General features: G+C 32.1%; 1 protein-coding gene across 1 annotated transcript; it reads right to left on the reverse strand.

Moving 5' to 3' along the window:
• Positions 1 to 4861, reverse strand: LOC109717045 (basic leucine zipper 61-like). Its single transcript, XM_020242698.1, is given in 5 exon segments — positions 1 to 394; positions 1724 to 1850; positions 3738 to 3828; positions 4122 to 4148; positions 4150 to 4861. Coding segments are annotated over 5 exon segments (801 nt in total). The 5' UTR covers positions 4578 to 4861; the 3' UTR covers positions 1 to 266.

Below are 15357 nucleotides of genomic sequence, written 5' to 3' on the forward strand. Positions count from 1 at the left end.
GAAAACATGGGAGAGAAAATTGAAAACACCACTGGATACTATCACAATGATTTTCTTTTTTCTTTTTTTTTTTGTATCTTAAATAAGAAAAATAAATTAAAGCTGCACAAAGAATATTTAATACACAACAAAAAATACAGCCACCACCACCACCAGGTAATTGATTACCAATAAATATGTAATTAACCAAGAACACCACCTTATTAATTCTCTAGCTACAAAGTAGTAATGTAATGTATATATGCCCACCAATGCATATACATATGTTAGCTGAGGAGCCCGTTCTCTGTGCATACAACAGGCTCAGATGTGGGAGTGCTCATCTTCTTTAGATTTTGTTGGTGATATACTTGTCTCAATCTCTCAATCTCCTTCTTCAATGCCTCTTGGTGGGCTTGCATTTTTAAAAAAAAGAAAAAGAAAGAAAAAACCTATTTGAGATCCAATTAAAGTGTATATCAAAAACTTTGCAAGGGCAGGTGACAAATATAAGGGCAAAAAATATGTATAAATATTTCCTATAATTAAACCTACCTAATATATGGTGTTCAGAGCTTTTTATTTAAACACTTTAGTGCCTAATTAAATTTTCCCGTATATATATATTGCAATTGTGTATCCTTGGCCTTCCTAGTTGCCTAATGTTTGCAATATCATGTGCTCGCATGCAACACTTTTACGCAAAATAGCTATCATAATTCAATTTGAAACAACAAAACAAAAGGAAAACCAAATTGAAAGAGAAGAGAAAAATGATTGTTTTCTGAAAGTGGTTGAATGTTGAGCATTTAAGTCAATATATGGTAGTTCAGAGACCAAAATATTTAAGTGAAGAGTTTAGAACTAACACATAACATCTGAAAGGTACATGCATGAAATATTATTTGTGCATATATTTAACCCTAATATATAACCAAACAAGATATAACAATAGTAATTATTGTGTGGGTCTATGTAACATATTGGCCTTATTTTTGAAGAATTATCCTTTTATCAAATTGTGCACTATTTATTCATATTTACTTGAGTAAAAGTTCCATTGCTTGATGCACAGTTGATGTTTATTATGATTTGTGACCTGCAAACTGGTACCAGGGACCACTAATTAAGTAATTGTCCAAAAATTATCTTCATGTCTAAAATAAATGTATTAATTAGTCCATAAATTTTTTTTTTCTATTTATATTATTACTTCGTGTAGGGTAAATTATGGAAAGCAATGAGATTATTTACAGCGTGGAAAATCCAAGTACATTTTGATGCTTTAAAAATCTATATTTTATCAAAGTGTACACTATACATGTATTTAGTAGCTCAAGTGATTTGTGGGGTTCATTGTAGTATTATCAGCTATAAATTAAAATTATTGAGTCAATGGAAATACCAATTTCGAGGAAAAGGATACCTCTTATTTAGAGATTAATTAATGTGATTAGTTTTATAACTAATAATTTGCATGTACAGAAGAGTAGAATAATTATTTACCATGAAGTAAATAATATCAACCTACCCAAGTTGCTATAGCAATAGCAACAACCATGGGCCTAAGTTAATTTGTATCATGTGTTCATGAATGGAAGAGGACCACCACAAACACACATAGTGCCTGTGGACCTATTCTAGATAGGGAAAAATACAAAAAAACAATTAAGCAAAACCTACAAAAAAGAATAACAAATATGAAATATAATTGAGCATGGTTTTAGACTTTTAGTTAACTCACCATCCTTGAATATTTTGTCCTGTGCCAGGGCCGCGATCCGCTGCTTGAGATGGCTGTTACCGACGCTGAGGATCGACCGCTGGTGATCGAGGAACGCCACTCGGGGCGACAATGCAGATACCTCAGTCTACATGCAAATATATACCCCGAAAATAAAAATTTAAGTATGCATGTAATAACCACTTTCTGAAAAAAAAAAAAAAAAAAAAAAAAAAAACAAAAAAAAAAAAAAGTATCAATAAGAGAATTGGAACTTATCATGTAAACGCTAGTGGCATGCACTGTTTCATTACTAATAACTCAACGAACTCATTTGTAATGTTGCATCAGAGCCAATTCTTCTAGTTTAAGTATATAATTTTTAGCCTAGCTAGTCTCTAAGGTATNATAAGAAAAAAAAAAAAAAAAAAAGAGAACAAAAAAAAAAAAGAATCCTTAAGAGAACAGGATCCTATCATGCAAACTCTAGTTGCATGCACTGTTTCATTACTAATAACTCAACGAACTCATTTGTAATGTTGCATCAGAGCCAATTCTTCTAGTTTAAGTATATAATTTTTAGCCTAGCTAGTCTCTAAGGTATTGATGTTTTGGGCATTAAAAGTCACATCCTCAACCTTTGATTTATGGGTTTGAACTGATCCTTTATTTTTTTCAATTTTTGTAAACTGGGACCTATTTTCGTGAACTGGGACCTCCTAATATTTAAAATGTTACTGCATGTGCTTCTAATATTAAAGAAGGGATTAATTTTTATGCAGATACCTGCAATCATAGTGAATTACAGATATATCCCTACAAAATTCAACTTTCATATATTGTTTCTACAAAAGCCCTAATATTTAGAAATATGTCTCTACTGTTAGAATCCATTAGAAAACTTTAATTAATCCTAATTAGTTTATAAGATAACTTGATATTTTTGTCCCTCTTATATTATATTACTGTGACTTTTAGAGGAACATATTTGTCATGACAAAATTGACATTTCATTTAAAATATAAAAAGTTCTATAACGGTAACAAATCAGAGTAACATATTTGAAAATATTAGAATTTTTATGAGAACAACATATGAAAGTTGAACTTTAGATATATATTTATAATTTACTATATTTATAGGGACCTATATGCATTTAACCCTAAAAGAAGAATGTGGTAGGGACATGATAATGCATGCTAAAAAAGAAGCTCTTTTTTCTCTTGCGAGAAAATTGAAGAGGTACATAAAATTACAAATTCATAGCAATGGGAATTAATTAAATTGCGGAGTGCCATGTGGGTACGTAGCAATGTGCCTAGCAATTGCAATTAATAAAATTGTTTCTATACATATGAAGAGAGATTTTACTTTACTTAACACCACTATTATTTCAAGAGCAATACTACTAAATTATGCATATAAACTTTACACTCTATTCATCCAAAAACTCTTTTTTTTTTATATCAGTCTTATCATTTTTGTAACATTAAAATTCTAAAAGAAATAACTAAATTCTCAGATGAGATTGTAAGGTTTGCGCCCAACTTAGGTGCACAAGAAACATTTCTCTAATTTTAACCAAATTAAAAAGGAAAAATAAAACCATAATGATCTACATTTGCATTGAGAGGGAACATATATAATGTTGGTGTACGTTTGTTATTATCAAAAAACAGTTTGTAAATAGTCTTAATTAATTCTGTCAACGCACATATATGATGGAGATCATATATAATCATGCCATGTGTACCTCCACAAACAAAATAGAATAACACATGGGAAATTTTGCCATCAAAAGCTCCTAGAACGAAAGGGGCTTAGGACTACTTAAATCTGATATTATGTTGTTTAAAAAATTGATTTAATAGAATATAATAGCGTATCTTATGTCATTTCAAAGAGACGAAGGATTTAAAAAATATGAAGGACCCAATTGCAAAAATATTTGAAACTTAGGGTAAATTAAAACTCAAATTCAAAATTTGGAGAATTAATGACACGCATCTCTCCCATTAGCTAACACTACACATACCTGTAACGTAGTCACGCTACGTTCGAGCTCCGCAATGTATTGGAGCTTCCTCACTCGCGACCTCTGCGCCGATTGCCTATTAGCTAAAATCCTGCAATTAATAATTCAACTCAGTTAATTAAGCATAATTCAATGAGAAACAAATTAATTACGATATTTATATGTTAATCCTGCTAGGTGACTTGCTACGACACGAGTCTGAGGTTTTTGTGATCAAGAATAATACGATTGGTTATATAAGACTGAATTATATATTCATATGTTTTACTTGTTCTTATTCTTATTTATTATTATTATTATGATTTTGCGACAAATTTTTTTTTTTTCTTTCTTTGGTTTAAATGAGCTACATTGTGGCGTAATTCGACCGTTGGGCTCGCTAACCTTTTGACTCTCCTGGTGTCCCTGCTCGGCCTCGCACTGGCTCTGCGCCTCTTCGCACTCGGCCGCGCCGGCCGCCGCCTTGTCGTCGCTGACGCTGTTGTGGTCCGACGGCGTCGACGGTGCTGACGACGCCGACGGAGGCGGCTGCGGCATCGGCATTGGCATCGGCATCGGCGGCGGCGGGGCCCCGGCGTCGTCGGAGAACATGGACATGAGCTGGTCGTCGTCGAGGCGGTCGAATTCGGCGGCCGGCGCCGCGGGGCCGGCCTCGAGGAATGGGCCGGAGTCGCTGACGGAGCGGCGGTGGGCCCCGCGCTTCGCGGCGGAGAAGTCGAGGAACTCATCGACCCACGAGGGCTGCAGGGTGGCCGCACTAGTAGTCGTAGCGGCGGCGGCGGGCCAGTTGAGGGAACACGTCATCATGCTGCATGGGATCTTGGGCGGAAGCTGCGCCATAACGACGAGATAATCTTTCTCTCTCTACCTGTCTCTCTCCGCTCTAACTTTCTGAGCTATTTCTCGTTCGAACGAAAAAAAGAAAAGAATGAAAAGAATCACATGACAAGGGAAGAAGAGGAAGACAGCTTAGACACAGCTGGGTGGTGGCCGGTGGAGGGAAGAGAGGTTGGGGATTAACGGCACAGCACAAAAGTCGCAGCTGCAGTTTTTTTTAGATGTAAGTGGGGGAATCAGTGACCACGTGCAGATGTGACCGTACATCTCTCGTGCTCCTTATAGAGCGCCCAACTCTCTCTCTCTCTCTCTCTCTCTCTCTCTCTCTATATATATATATATATAATTAGGCTACTATACTATCTATAGTACGGGAGCTCCCGTACTATAGTGTTGTTTTCGATCTTAGGGCATTCAAATCAACGATCCACACCGTTAAATATGATCTAGGGTATATGAAATTCTTAGAAATAAAATTTTAGTTCTTTTCAATATCGTTTACTTAGTAAATAAATTATGTCAAAATGGACGGTGGGAATTGAATACTCTTTAAAATTTGAGCATAGGACTTTTAAATTCAAGATCAAGAATGTTAATCTTAATCTATATAGTTTAAAGAATTTTCTATCAAAATTTGAAGAAATTTAGATTCTTCTACACCGTTAAACTCCAAACTCGTCATAATAGTCTTTGAAAATTGACAATTTTGAAATAGTTTGATCATAAAGTAAACTTTGTCGAAAAAATATAAAATTTTACTTCTAGAAACTTTAAATANAAACGGTCTATAGCGACACTTTTAAATGTAGGTACATGTCAAAAAAGTGCCGCTAGCTAAAATTACCGACACTTTTAAAAGTGTTGCTATATGTGGGGTCGCTAAGTATATAGTGACAGTTAAAGAGTGTCGCTATAACCTAAAAAGTGCTGCTAATTTACCAACACTTATTTAAGCATTTAGCAACCGCCGAAACTCTATCTCGTTGGCTGCGGTGGCGGAGGAGGACGACAGGAAAGGCTTTTCGTCTAGAATTTCAATGAATTGAGTGAAGAGAGAAGAAAAGATGGTAATTGATTTTTCTTTTTTTTTTCTTTTCTGTTTGTAATCGGGCCAAATGAACTGGGTGTGGTGGGTTGAGTAGAGTAATCTTTTATTTTTAATTGGATTGGGCTTTATATTTAGGCATTAGTAAATATTTTTTAAGTTTTAGCATAAATGAAACACTTACTCAAAAGTGTCCCAAACATGTGTCCCTATAACCTAATTCTGTTGTAGTGTGAAAATGATCCAAAGGGTAGATCCAACGGCAGAAAACTTGGTAGCACTAAATACTTCGTGCTATTAATAACATAGTAGCCGGACTCTACATATATATATATATAGAATTAGGCTACTAGACTATCTATAGAACCGGAGCCCCAGTACTATAGTCTTGTTTTCGATTTTAGAGTATTCAAATTAACGATCCACACCGTTAAATATGATTTAGGATATATGAAGTTCTTAGGAATAAAATTTTAGTTTTTTTCGACATCGTTTACTTAGTAAATAAAATTATGTCAAAATAGAAGGTGGAAATTGAATAATTTTTAAAATTTGAGTATAGGACTTTTAAATTCAAGATCAAGAATATTAACCTTAATCTAGATAGTTTAAAATATTTTCTATCAAAATTTGAAAAAATTTAGATTCTTCTACACCGTTAAACTCCAAACTCGCCATAGTAGCCATTGAAAATTGACAATTTTGAAATGGTTTGATCATAAAGTAAACTATGTCGAAAAAATACAAAATTTTATTTCTAAAAACTTTAAATACTCTAGATCAGTTTTAACGGTGTGGATCGTTGATTTGAATACCCTAAAATCGAAAACGAGACTATAGTACCTGAGCTCCGGTACTATAGATAGTACAGAAGACTAGCTATATATATAGAGAGAGAGAGAGGGAGAGAGTAAGGCTACTATGCTTCTGTAAATACGGAGTCTTCCGTGCTTTCAGATCATTTTTCATGTTGCGACTTTCGAATCGTCGATCGGCTCCGTTAAACTTGATCTAGAGTATTTGAAGTACCTAGAAAATAAACTATACGATTTTTCGATATTATTTGTCTAGTGAACGAAGGGGTTCAAAATCAACGGCTGAAAATAAAAATCTTACAAAACGTAATAATATGACATTAAAATTTTAGATCAAAGATATTGATCTTGTTTTATATAGTATAAAGAATTTTCTATCAAAATTTCACGGGATTTGAATATTTCTACACCATTAAACTTGCAAACGGCTCACTACGGCCATTAAAATTATTGATTTTGAGCCCCTTCGATCACTAGGCAAATAATATCGAAAAATCATAAAATTTATTTTCTAGATACTTCAAATACTCTAGATCAAGTTTAACGGAGCCGATCGACGATTCGAAAGTCGCAACATCGAAAACGATCTGAAAGCACGGAAGGCTCCGTGCTTCCAAAAGCATAGTAGCCTCATATATAGTAGAGTTACTATGCTATTGGAAGCATAGGGGATTTAGTGCTTCTGACTTTTTGGCTCTTAGATCAACTTCTTTGATCATTTCTAACCTTTGGATTAATACACCACTCAACCCTAGGGGTACTACTAAACCCTAGGAGGGACCGCAATCATCTCAACCGTATATTTCTTGATCTAAGGATCAGAAAGTTGGAAGTATAAAACCCTCTATACTTCCAATAGCATAGTAGCTCTACTACACTATATATATATATGAACAAACTATCCTTTTTATCATTTGTTGTGAAGACGAGGAGCACATGCTGTTGGCTTAAATGGGCTAGCATCCTGCCCTGTGGCAGGAGGCCATGTGGGCCAAGTCATGTTCGAAATGGCGTGAGGCTGGGTGGGCCGAGTCATGTTCGAAGTGGCGTGAGGTTGGTTGAACCGAGTCACAATCGAGACCCGTGGGCTCTATATCTGTACGCTTTAAGTGAATTGGTTGCATATTTCTAACAGCTCGAATTTTTGGGATTAATGGTTAGCGCTAACGATCCGACGCATGCATGTGTTGCAAATTCTGGTCTAGTTGAGTTACATATATATACAGAGGCTCGAGAGCAAAGTAAATGCGCAGAAGTGGTGATTAAGTTTAACAATGAGGCCCATTTAGGGCTTTTAATATTTTATCTTCCAATACTGTAAAATTATAATGACAATCCCCGCAAAAGATACATGCAAACAAACTTCATCCTGAGATTGGAAGTGCCTCTGATGGAGAGAATAATTGAAAGCGTTTTTTAAAGTTTGTGAGAGTAGGCTTGAAAATATTTTGTTACGAATTAAAATTTGTTAATATCATTTTTCGGGATTGTTTACTTGTAGATCGATCTATTTGGTGAACCCTTTGGTTTCAATAGGTTTTGGGTTAATTATATTCACATAGCATTAAAATTTTCCTCCTATTCTTTTACCTCTCCTACTAGTTTAATTAAATGGCATGGTTAACTTTATCTCCATTAGGATAAATATAATTTACTGTTGTACTACATATTTATACACATAATAAATTAATACGATACTGTTTTATTATATATATATAATAAATTAATATAATCTGTAATTTTTTTATTTTTTTATCATTAGACATGATTTTTTTATTTTTTTATTTTAAATTTTTTTATTCTTATATTATTTTTTTTATAATTTTTGTAGTCTTATTGAAAAAATAAAAAAACATATCACTACTTACGTTCTCCTCAACTAATTCTTTTATTTGGTGCAATAGCATTAGGTCACTTCCAAATACCAAGTGAATATATGTTTTCAATAAGCATATCAGAACAGAGAAACTATAGCATTTCCAGTAACCATCTAAGAGTCCCTTTGTTACTAAGGCTTCATAGAATTATAGCACTTGAAGCTAGTTTTAGCTTAAAAATGTATAGAACTTATCTGATCAACTATCCAGCCTTTTAAAATTTTGATGTTGACACATAATCTTTCAATTTATTTGATTTGAATTAGTGAATAGCACTTTAATTCAAAATTTGACAGCGTCATTTATCTTTACAAATTTAATTATAGTNATATTTATACACATAATAAATTAATACGATACTGTTTTATTATATATATATAATAAATTAATATAATCTGTAATTTTTTTATTTTTTTATCATTAGACATGATTTTTTTATTTTAAATTTTTTTATTCTTATATTATTTTTTTTATAATTTTTGTAGTCTTATTGAAAAATAAAAAAACATATCACTACTTACGTTCTCCTCAACTAATTCTTTTATTTGGTGCAATAGCATTAGGTCACTTCCAAATACCAAGTGAATATATGTTTTCAATATGCATATCAGAACAGAGAAACTATAGCATTTCCAGTAACCATCTAAGAGTCCCTTTGTTATTGAGGCTTCATAGAATTATTATAGCACTTGAAGCTACTTTTAGCTTAAAAACGTATAGAACTTATCCGATCGTCTATCCAGCCTTTTAAAATTTTAATGTTGACACATAATCTTTCAATTTATTTGATTTGAATTAGTGAATAGCATTTTAATTCAGAATTTGACAGCGTCATTTATCTTTACAAATTTAATTATAATATTTCATGCAATTCTTATAACTATAAATTTATTAAAGTTAGTAATTAATTAAAATTTTAAATTTTACTCAAATAGATTGAAAGGTTGAATAGTAAAATCAAAATTTTGAAAGGTTGGATAATTAGGTCAAAATGGTCAATAATTCACGTAAACGCTGTACATTTTTACCCTATTTTTTTTAATTTGTTCTTTGAACTTTCAACATCAACAAAGAGACCTTGAACTCAATAGTTTCCCTTTAGTCCCGAGCTCTTTTAGAAAGCAAATTATTGCAGACACTTATATATATAGTACTGAAGTTTTGAATTTTGAATGTCGAATTTAAAAGATTGAGAACAAAAAGATTACAGAAACTAATATTGCAATTTTTCCAATCTTGGTGAAAGGATAAAACTGAATCCATGAAGAGACAAAATTAATGCAAGACCTTGAATTACAAGGTAGTACAGTGGAAATACTATCATGTGAGACCTTTAATGTTATTTCCAAATGGAAAAGGACATAATATTGGTGAGGAATGCTTTAAATAATGTGATACAATCAATTTATCCAAAAGAGTTAAGCTATAACGTTAAATAATTCAAAATTATTTTCTTCAAAAGTTTAAACTCGTAAAGAATGGTATTTTTATTTTTATTTTTATATTTAATGCTCATCCTCACATCTGAGCTCGAGACTTTTTTATAGTCACATGATATGAATTTCAATTAAATGAAAGAATATGATTTTGGAGAACATGGCTTAAGTTTTTGGAGAAAACAAGTGTTTCGCATAATTTAAGATACAAGATAATTAATGATGTTTTAATATTCATATTGATAATATGTTAAACAATGTGAAACAATAGAAGAAAATGATATTTTTAATATTTATATTGAAAAAATATTAAATAATGTGAAATAATGGATATTCCCAAAAACTTAAGCTACCAAGAAATAATATTTTTAATATTATTATATATATATATATAGTATATATTATATATATATATATATAATATATATATATATATATTATATATATTATAGTATTATATATATATATAAAGTAAGAGTTAGTTATGCTATCGGAAGTAAAAATAGTTGGTGCTTCCGATTTTTTAGGACCCTTAGATCAACTTCTCATTATAATTTCTAAACTTATTGATTATATTATTAACCAATGGGGACCACTTAACCTAGGGGGACCACTCAAATCTAAGGGGGGCACGTATTATCCAACCATATGAATCTTTGATTCCAAGGGCTAAAAATCAGAAGCACAACTCTTTATGCTTCCGATAGCATAATAGCTCTACAATATATATATATATATATGTATTATATATAATATATATATATACATATATATAATATATATATATATATATATATATATTATAATATATTATCTCTTAAATAACCGAAATAACTAATTTCTTGAGAAGTTTAAACTACTCGATAAAAATATGTTTAATAAATTTATATTCAAGGGATTAAGGGCCTCATTTGGCTCGGGGTTAAAGTGAGAACAACGAAAGTTATTCCTGCTATTCCACCAGGCAGGATATATTTTGGTAAGGATAAAATAATTCAGTCAAACCTTGCTATTTTCGATTAATCCAGAATAGTTTGGGATAAATAATTCCACCCTTTTAGTGGATGATTGCTATTACAAGACTTAATTTCAAGCTTATTTACTGAATTAAAATAAATTATATGGACATGATATATATATTACATCTTATAATAAATTATTTTTATTGTAAAAATTATTATATGTATTATATTAATACATATTAATATTATTTGTACTTAAATATTATAATAAATTTTAATTAAATATGTTACTAAATTATTTTTATTAAATTTGTGTTTAAGTGGAATTTGAAAAAAAAAAAAGTATTATATTTCAAATATTTTTTACATAGCACATAAAGGTGTCCAAAATATCCGATATCCCATACCCGACCCGGACCCTATCCGGACCCGAACCGAACCCGATAAAAAATGAGTAATATACGGATAAAAAAAATTACCCATTAAAGTTTCGGGTATGGGTCCGGATATTTTATACCCATACTCGATTTGGACCCGACCCAAACCTAACTTTTAAATGGGTAGGGTCCGGAATAGTTTTCAAATCCGGACCTGGACCCGGACCCGATGAAATATCCGATAGTAAATAAAAAAAAAAAAAACTTTTGAAGTTGAAGAATCAATTTTAATATGACTTATAGATGTTGAGTCACTACGTATTTTCATCCTAATGAAACCCTAGCCGTCTCTTTTACTCATTACTTTTTTCTAATTTTTTTACTCTTTGTTTTCTACTTCTTTTTTTCATTTCATTTCCGTCAACAATATTTCATTGTCATCATCATCATCAGTGTCATCATCATCATCAGCGACAATATTTCTTTTGAATGAATTTTATTGGACGGTAAAACTTATTAGAATGCGAGTATTTTTATGGTGGGCTTTATAGTTTGTCTATTGACTATTTAATAAAGTTTATAAAAAAAATATATTTATACGGATATTCGTATCCGATCTAGACCCGATCCATATCCGGTCTTGAACGGGTAGTATACGGGTAGTCACTACCCAGACCCGCTCAAATAGACCCGATGGGTATATTAGTAATTTTAGTACCCAGATCCGAACCCGACACGAAATTAAATGGGTAGGGTATATATATTTTTTGTAATCATTTCTTTTTAGGGTATGGGTATAGTATATTAATTATCCGGACCCGACCCGGTCCACGGACATCTTTAATAGCACATTATATTATATAATATAATTTATTGCAAACTATTAATCATATTTTATATTAAATTCAATAGTCACTTTTTTTTTTTTACTTTTTCACTATTCTATAAAATTAACCAAACATAATTTTAATCTTGTTAACTATACCAAAATGATAAACTATTTGGAAAGGAAAAGATCATTTTAATGCTCGTTATTTTCGAATCAAACAAAACGGGCCCTGAGACAATAAATGTGTTGTGGGAATTTAAGGAAATGAAAAAAAAAAGAAAAAGAAAAAAATGAGCTGTCCAAAGAGAGTACGAAGAGAGAGAGAGAGAGAGAGAGAGGGAGAGAGAGAGAGAGAGAGAGAGAGAGAGAGAGAGAGATATGGAGAGGATGGGGTTGAGATTTGAATCATGCACTGCCATGTGCAGTGTTCGCTTGCCCACGCTTTGTCTCTCCACGCTATCACATGCAGTCATGCTACTCTTGTGTCTCCTCCCCTTTCCCTTTCCATTCTCTCTCTCTCTCTCTCTCTAATATATTCCCTTTTTCTTTTTTTCCTTTCCTTTTTCTTTTCTTTTTTTGGATAATTGTCTATGTATCTATCAAAATTTTTGAAATATTTTATTTATTCATACTTTTTTTATTTCAAATATGCATCTTATATGTTTCTCCGTTATTCGAAAATACTCCTTCTATTAGTATTCGTTAAGTCATTTCGAATTAAATCTGAATTAAATTTCTATCATAGTGAAAAAAATAATAAAATACCTGTTTTACTCCTATAAAACTTACAAATAAAAAAAGATTGTTAAGGATAGAAGGATATATTTGAAGGAACAAAGTGTCAGAATATTTGTCTTGCCCCTAACTTAAGGACCAATTAAAAAAAATTGATAATAGTAAAAAAAGTATAGTTAAAAAGGTAAAATTATAATTTCATAAAAATAACGTTGTTCCTGATAGCTTACTATCAGAATTTAATTTTAAGAATATATTTAAAACTTTTAAAATCTTAAATAAAAATTTTTAATATTAGTCTTCTAAAAAGAATAAATAAGAAAATGGGAAACTTCTCAGTATATATAAGATTCCTTTTTTTGTGCGTTGATGTGAGATCATTTTTTTCTATCTTGTCCGTGCAGCTTCTTGGCGCTTTGTGTAGTAATAAGGTGTCGGGTGTCCTTTTCGGCCTATTGCTTTTGCCTCCACCGGTGGAGGAGTGGGATTTGCTAAGGAGGTTTCAACATGGAATAAAGAGGAACAGTAAGGACTATTTTGTAGATTTTTTTGGGTGTTTTGGTAGATTTGAAAAGAATACTGGTCTGGTAAAGTTTAGGAGACAAAGTGGTACGTACGGTCTCACATATTATTTCGTCATTCGGTAAAATTTCACTTACATTCTGCAATTTGTTAGCCTCTTCTGATTAAAAAAAATTCGGAGCCTAGTCTCGTACCATGTTAGCTTGAAAATTAATATTATTGCGAGACTTCATAGAACGTATCTTTCCATACAGTCTGCTAAAATAACTGAAAGATAGAAATGATGCACAAAGTGAAACTGTTTTATCTGCCATTTATAAAATAATGATAGATAAGAATCATAAGATGATCTTATGTTGAAGATATTTCCCCACCGGTCTTAACTAGGACTGGATTAAGGTTGGTTGTTGCACTTCATAACATCAAAGTAGGCTTCATAATAGCAATTTGCAAACTCTCTAAACAACCATGTGGATGTGGCACACAATACTGTTCTAGTCCTGTAGCAAATTTACTCTCCTTTTTAGGCCTACACATTCCTCTTTTACAGCTCACACAAACCACAAACATATCAGAGCAAAAAGGATTTAACGCTGCAGTACTTTGGTGCAACAGTGCCAGAACAGTACTTGGGTACAAAGGTATCGTTTGCTTTTCAGTGCATGTGATATATACAGCCGATAATATACAGCCGATAAGAATGAAAAGGAGAGGGAAAAAAATAGAGAGGAGAGAGAGATAAATAAGAGGAGCTGAGAGGAGTAAAAACAGGAACAAAATTCTTAACAACATATATAGTAGTTTCCTGATTATAAAAGAAAGCTTAAAAGCCTACATATAGACTCTTTACACTAATCCAACACCTAAAAATTAGAAATCTTTTGAAAACACTAGATTCGATCTAATCTATACTAGCCTAATTATTGATTTATTTCCAATCAACTGGCTAAAATAAACACCAAAAATATAAGAAATCAAATGACGTGATCCCGGCCTGGATTGAAGTGCATCATTAACCCTTTATGCAGCTTCTAAATTTGAGGTTTGATACTTCCATGTAAGGATTTAGGTATTGTGACACGGAGGTACTGGTATATGCTGATCATAAAAAATATATGTATACCAACAAATTTTTCCAACCTTTGTTTTTTTTTTTTGCACCTATATATTCTAGTTGCTTAATTGTATATCTTTATCAAACGTTTTTATACTTTATTGAGATGGCTATTTACTAATTTCAAAGAAAAAAAGTTTTAAACTACACACCCGCATGAGGGCCGTACCATGCGGATACTTTGTTGATACGATATGGCACAATATGCATGCACCATATTGATGAAAACTTAAATCCTTACTTCTATGTCACCTTACTAACTGCCTATGGACATAAAGTAAGACAACAAGAATTTCCAAATGACTTAATATGTGGAATCCTAGATGATTTGTATACTGAGAGTATGTTTGGTTCATGATTAGAATGAGAATGAGAAATGAAATTAGTTTGAACTAAAATGGCAAAGGGAATGAAAAATCATTCAAAATTGTTTGGTGCGTCAAATTAGAGACACAAATTGTGTAGCTAATAATAGCCATCATAGCAACCAATGTTTTTTTTGCTCACAAAGGGATTTCCTGCTGTTCAAAGAACTACCTGATAAGTTATACATTAAAAAAAAAAACCAGAATAAAGAAGCAGATCTTGTAGTCTGCTGCTAAATGCAACATACCAGCAATATATTGCCAGCTTCCCAGTCACTACCAAGTTAATAGCATCAAGATTTCTGGAATCCTAAGGAAAAGTAGTTTTCTAGCAAAGACACAGAGTATTCCTGTACCATCTGCAATTCCCTGGGTTCATATAAATCATCATGAATATATTCAAACAATATGCACAAAGAAGTTGCTCTCATGACTAAGGCTTCGCTTGGTATCGAGGCATATCTAACATTATTAGATAAAATGGAGTTAGGATAAAAACATATAAATATATACTTCTGCATTCTCAGGTGGGATCGCAGAAAATATATCATAACTGACTCATCGCAACATACAGAACACTATATTACGTATGGAAACAAACAGATATTTTTCCATCGTACTTTCTCACCGCACGTAATGCAATCTCCCCGCAATCCCAAACGAAGCCTAAGAAGCACATTACGGCACATGTAATCATGTCAAGATG

The sequence above is a fragment of the Ananas comosus genome, linkage group 11 (assembly GCF_001540865.1).
Source record: "Ananas comosus cultivar F153 linkage group 11, ASM154086v1, whole genome shotgun sequence".
NCBI classification, from domain to species: Eukaryota; Viridiplantae; Streptophyta; class Magnoliopsida; order Poales; family Bromeliaceae; genus Ananas; species Ananas comosus.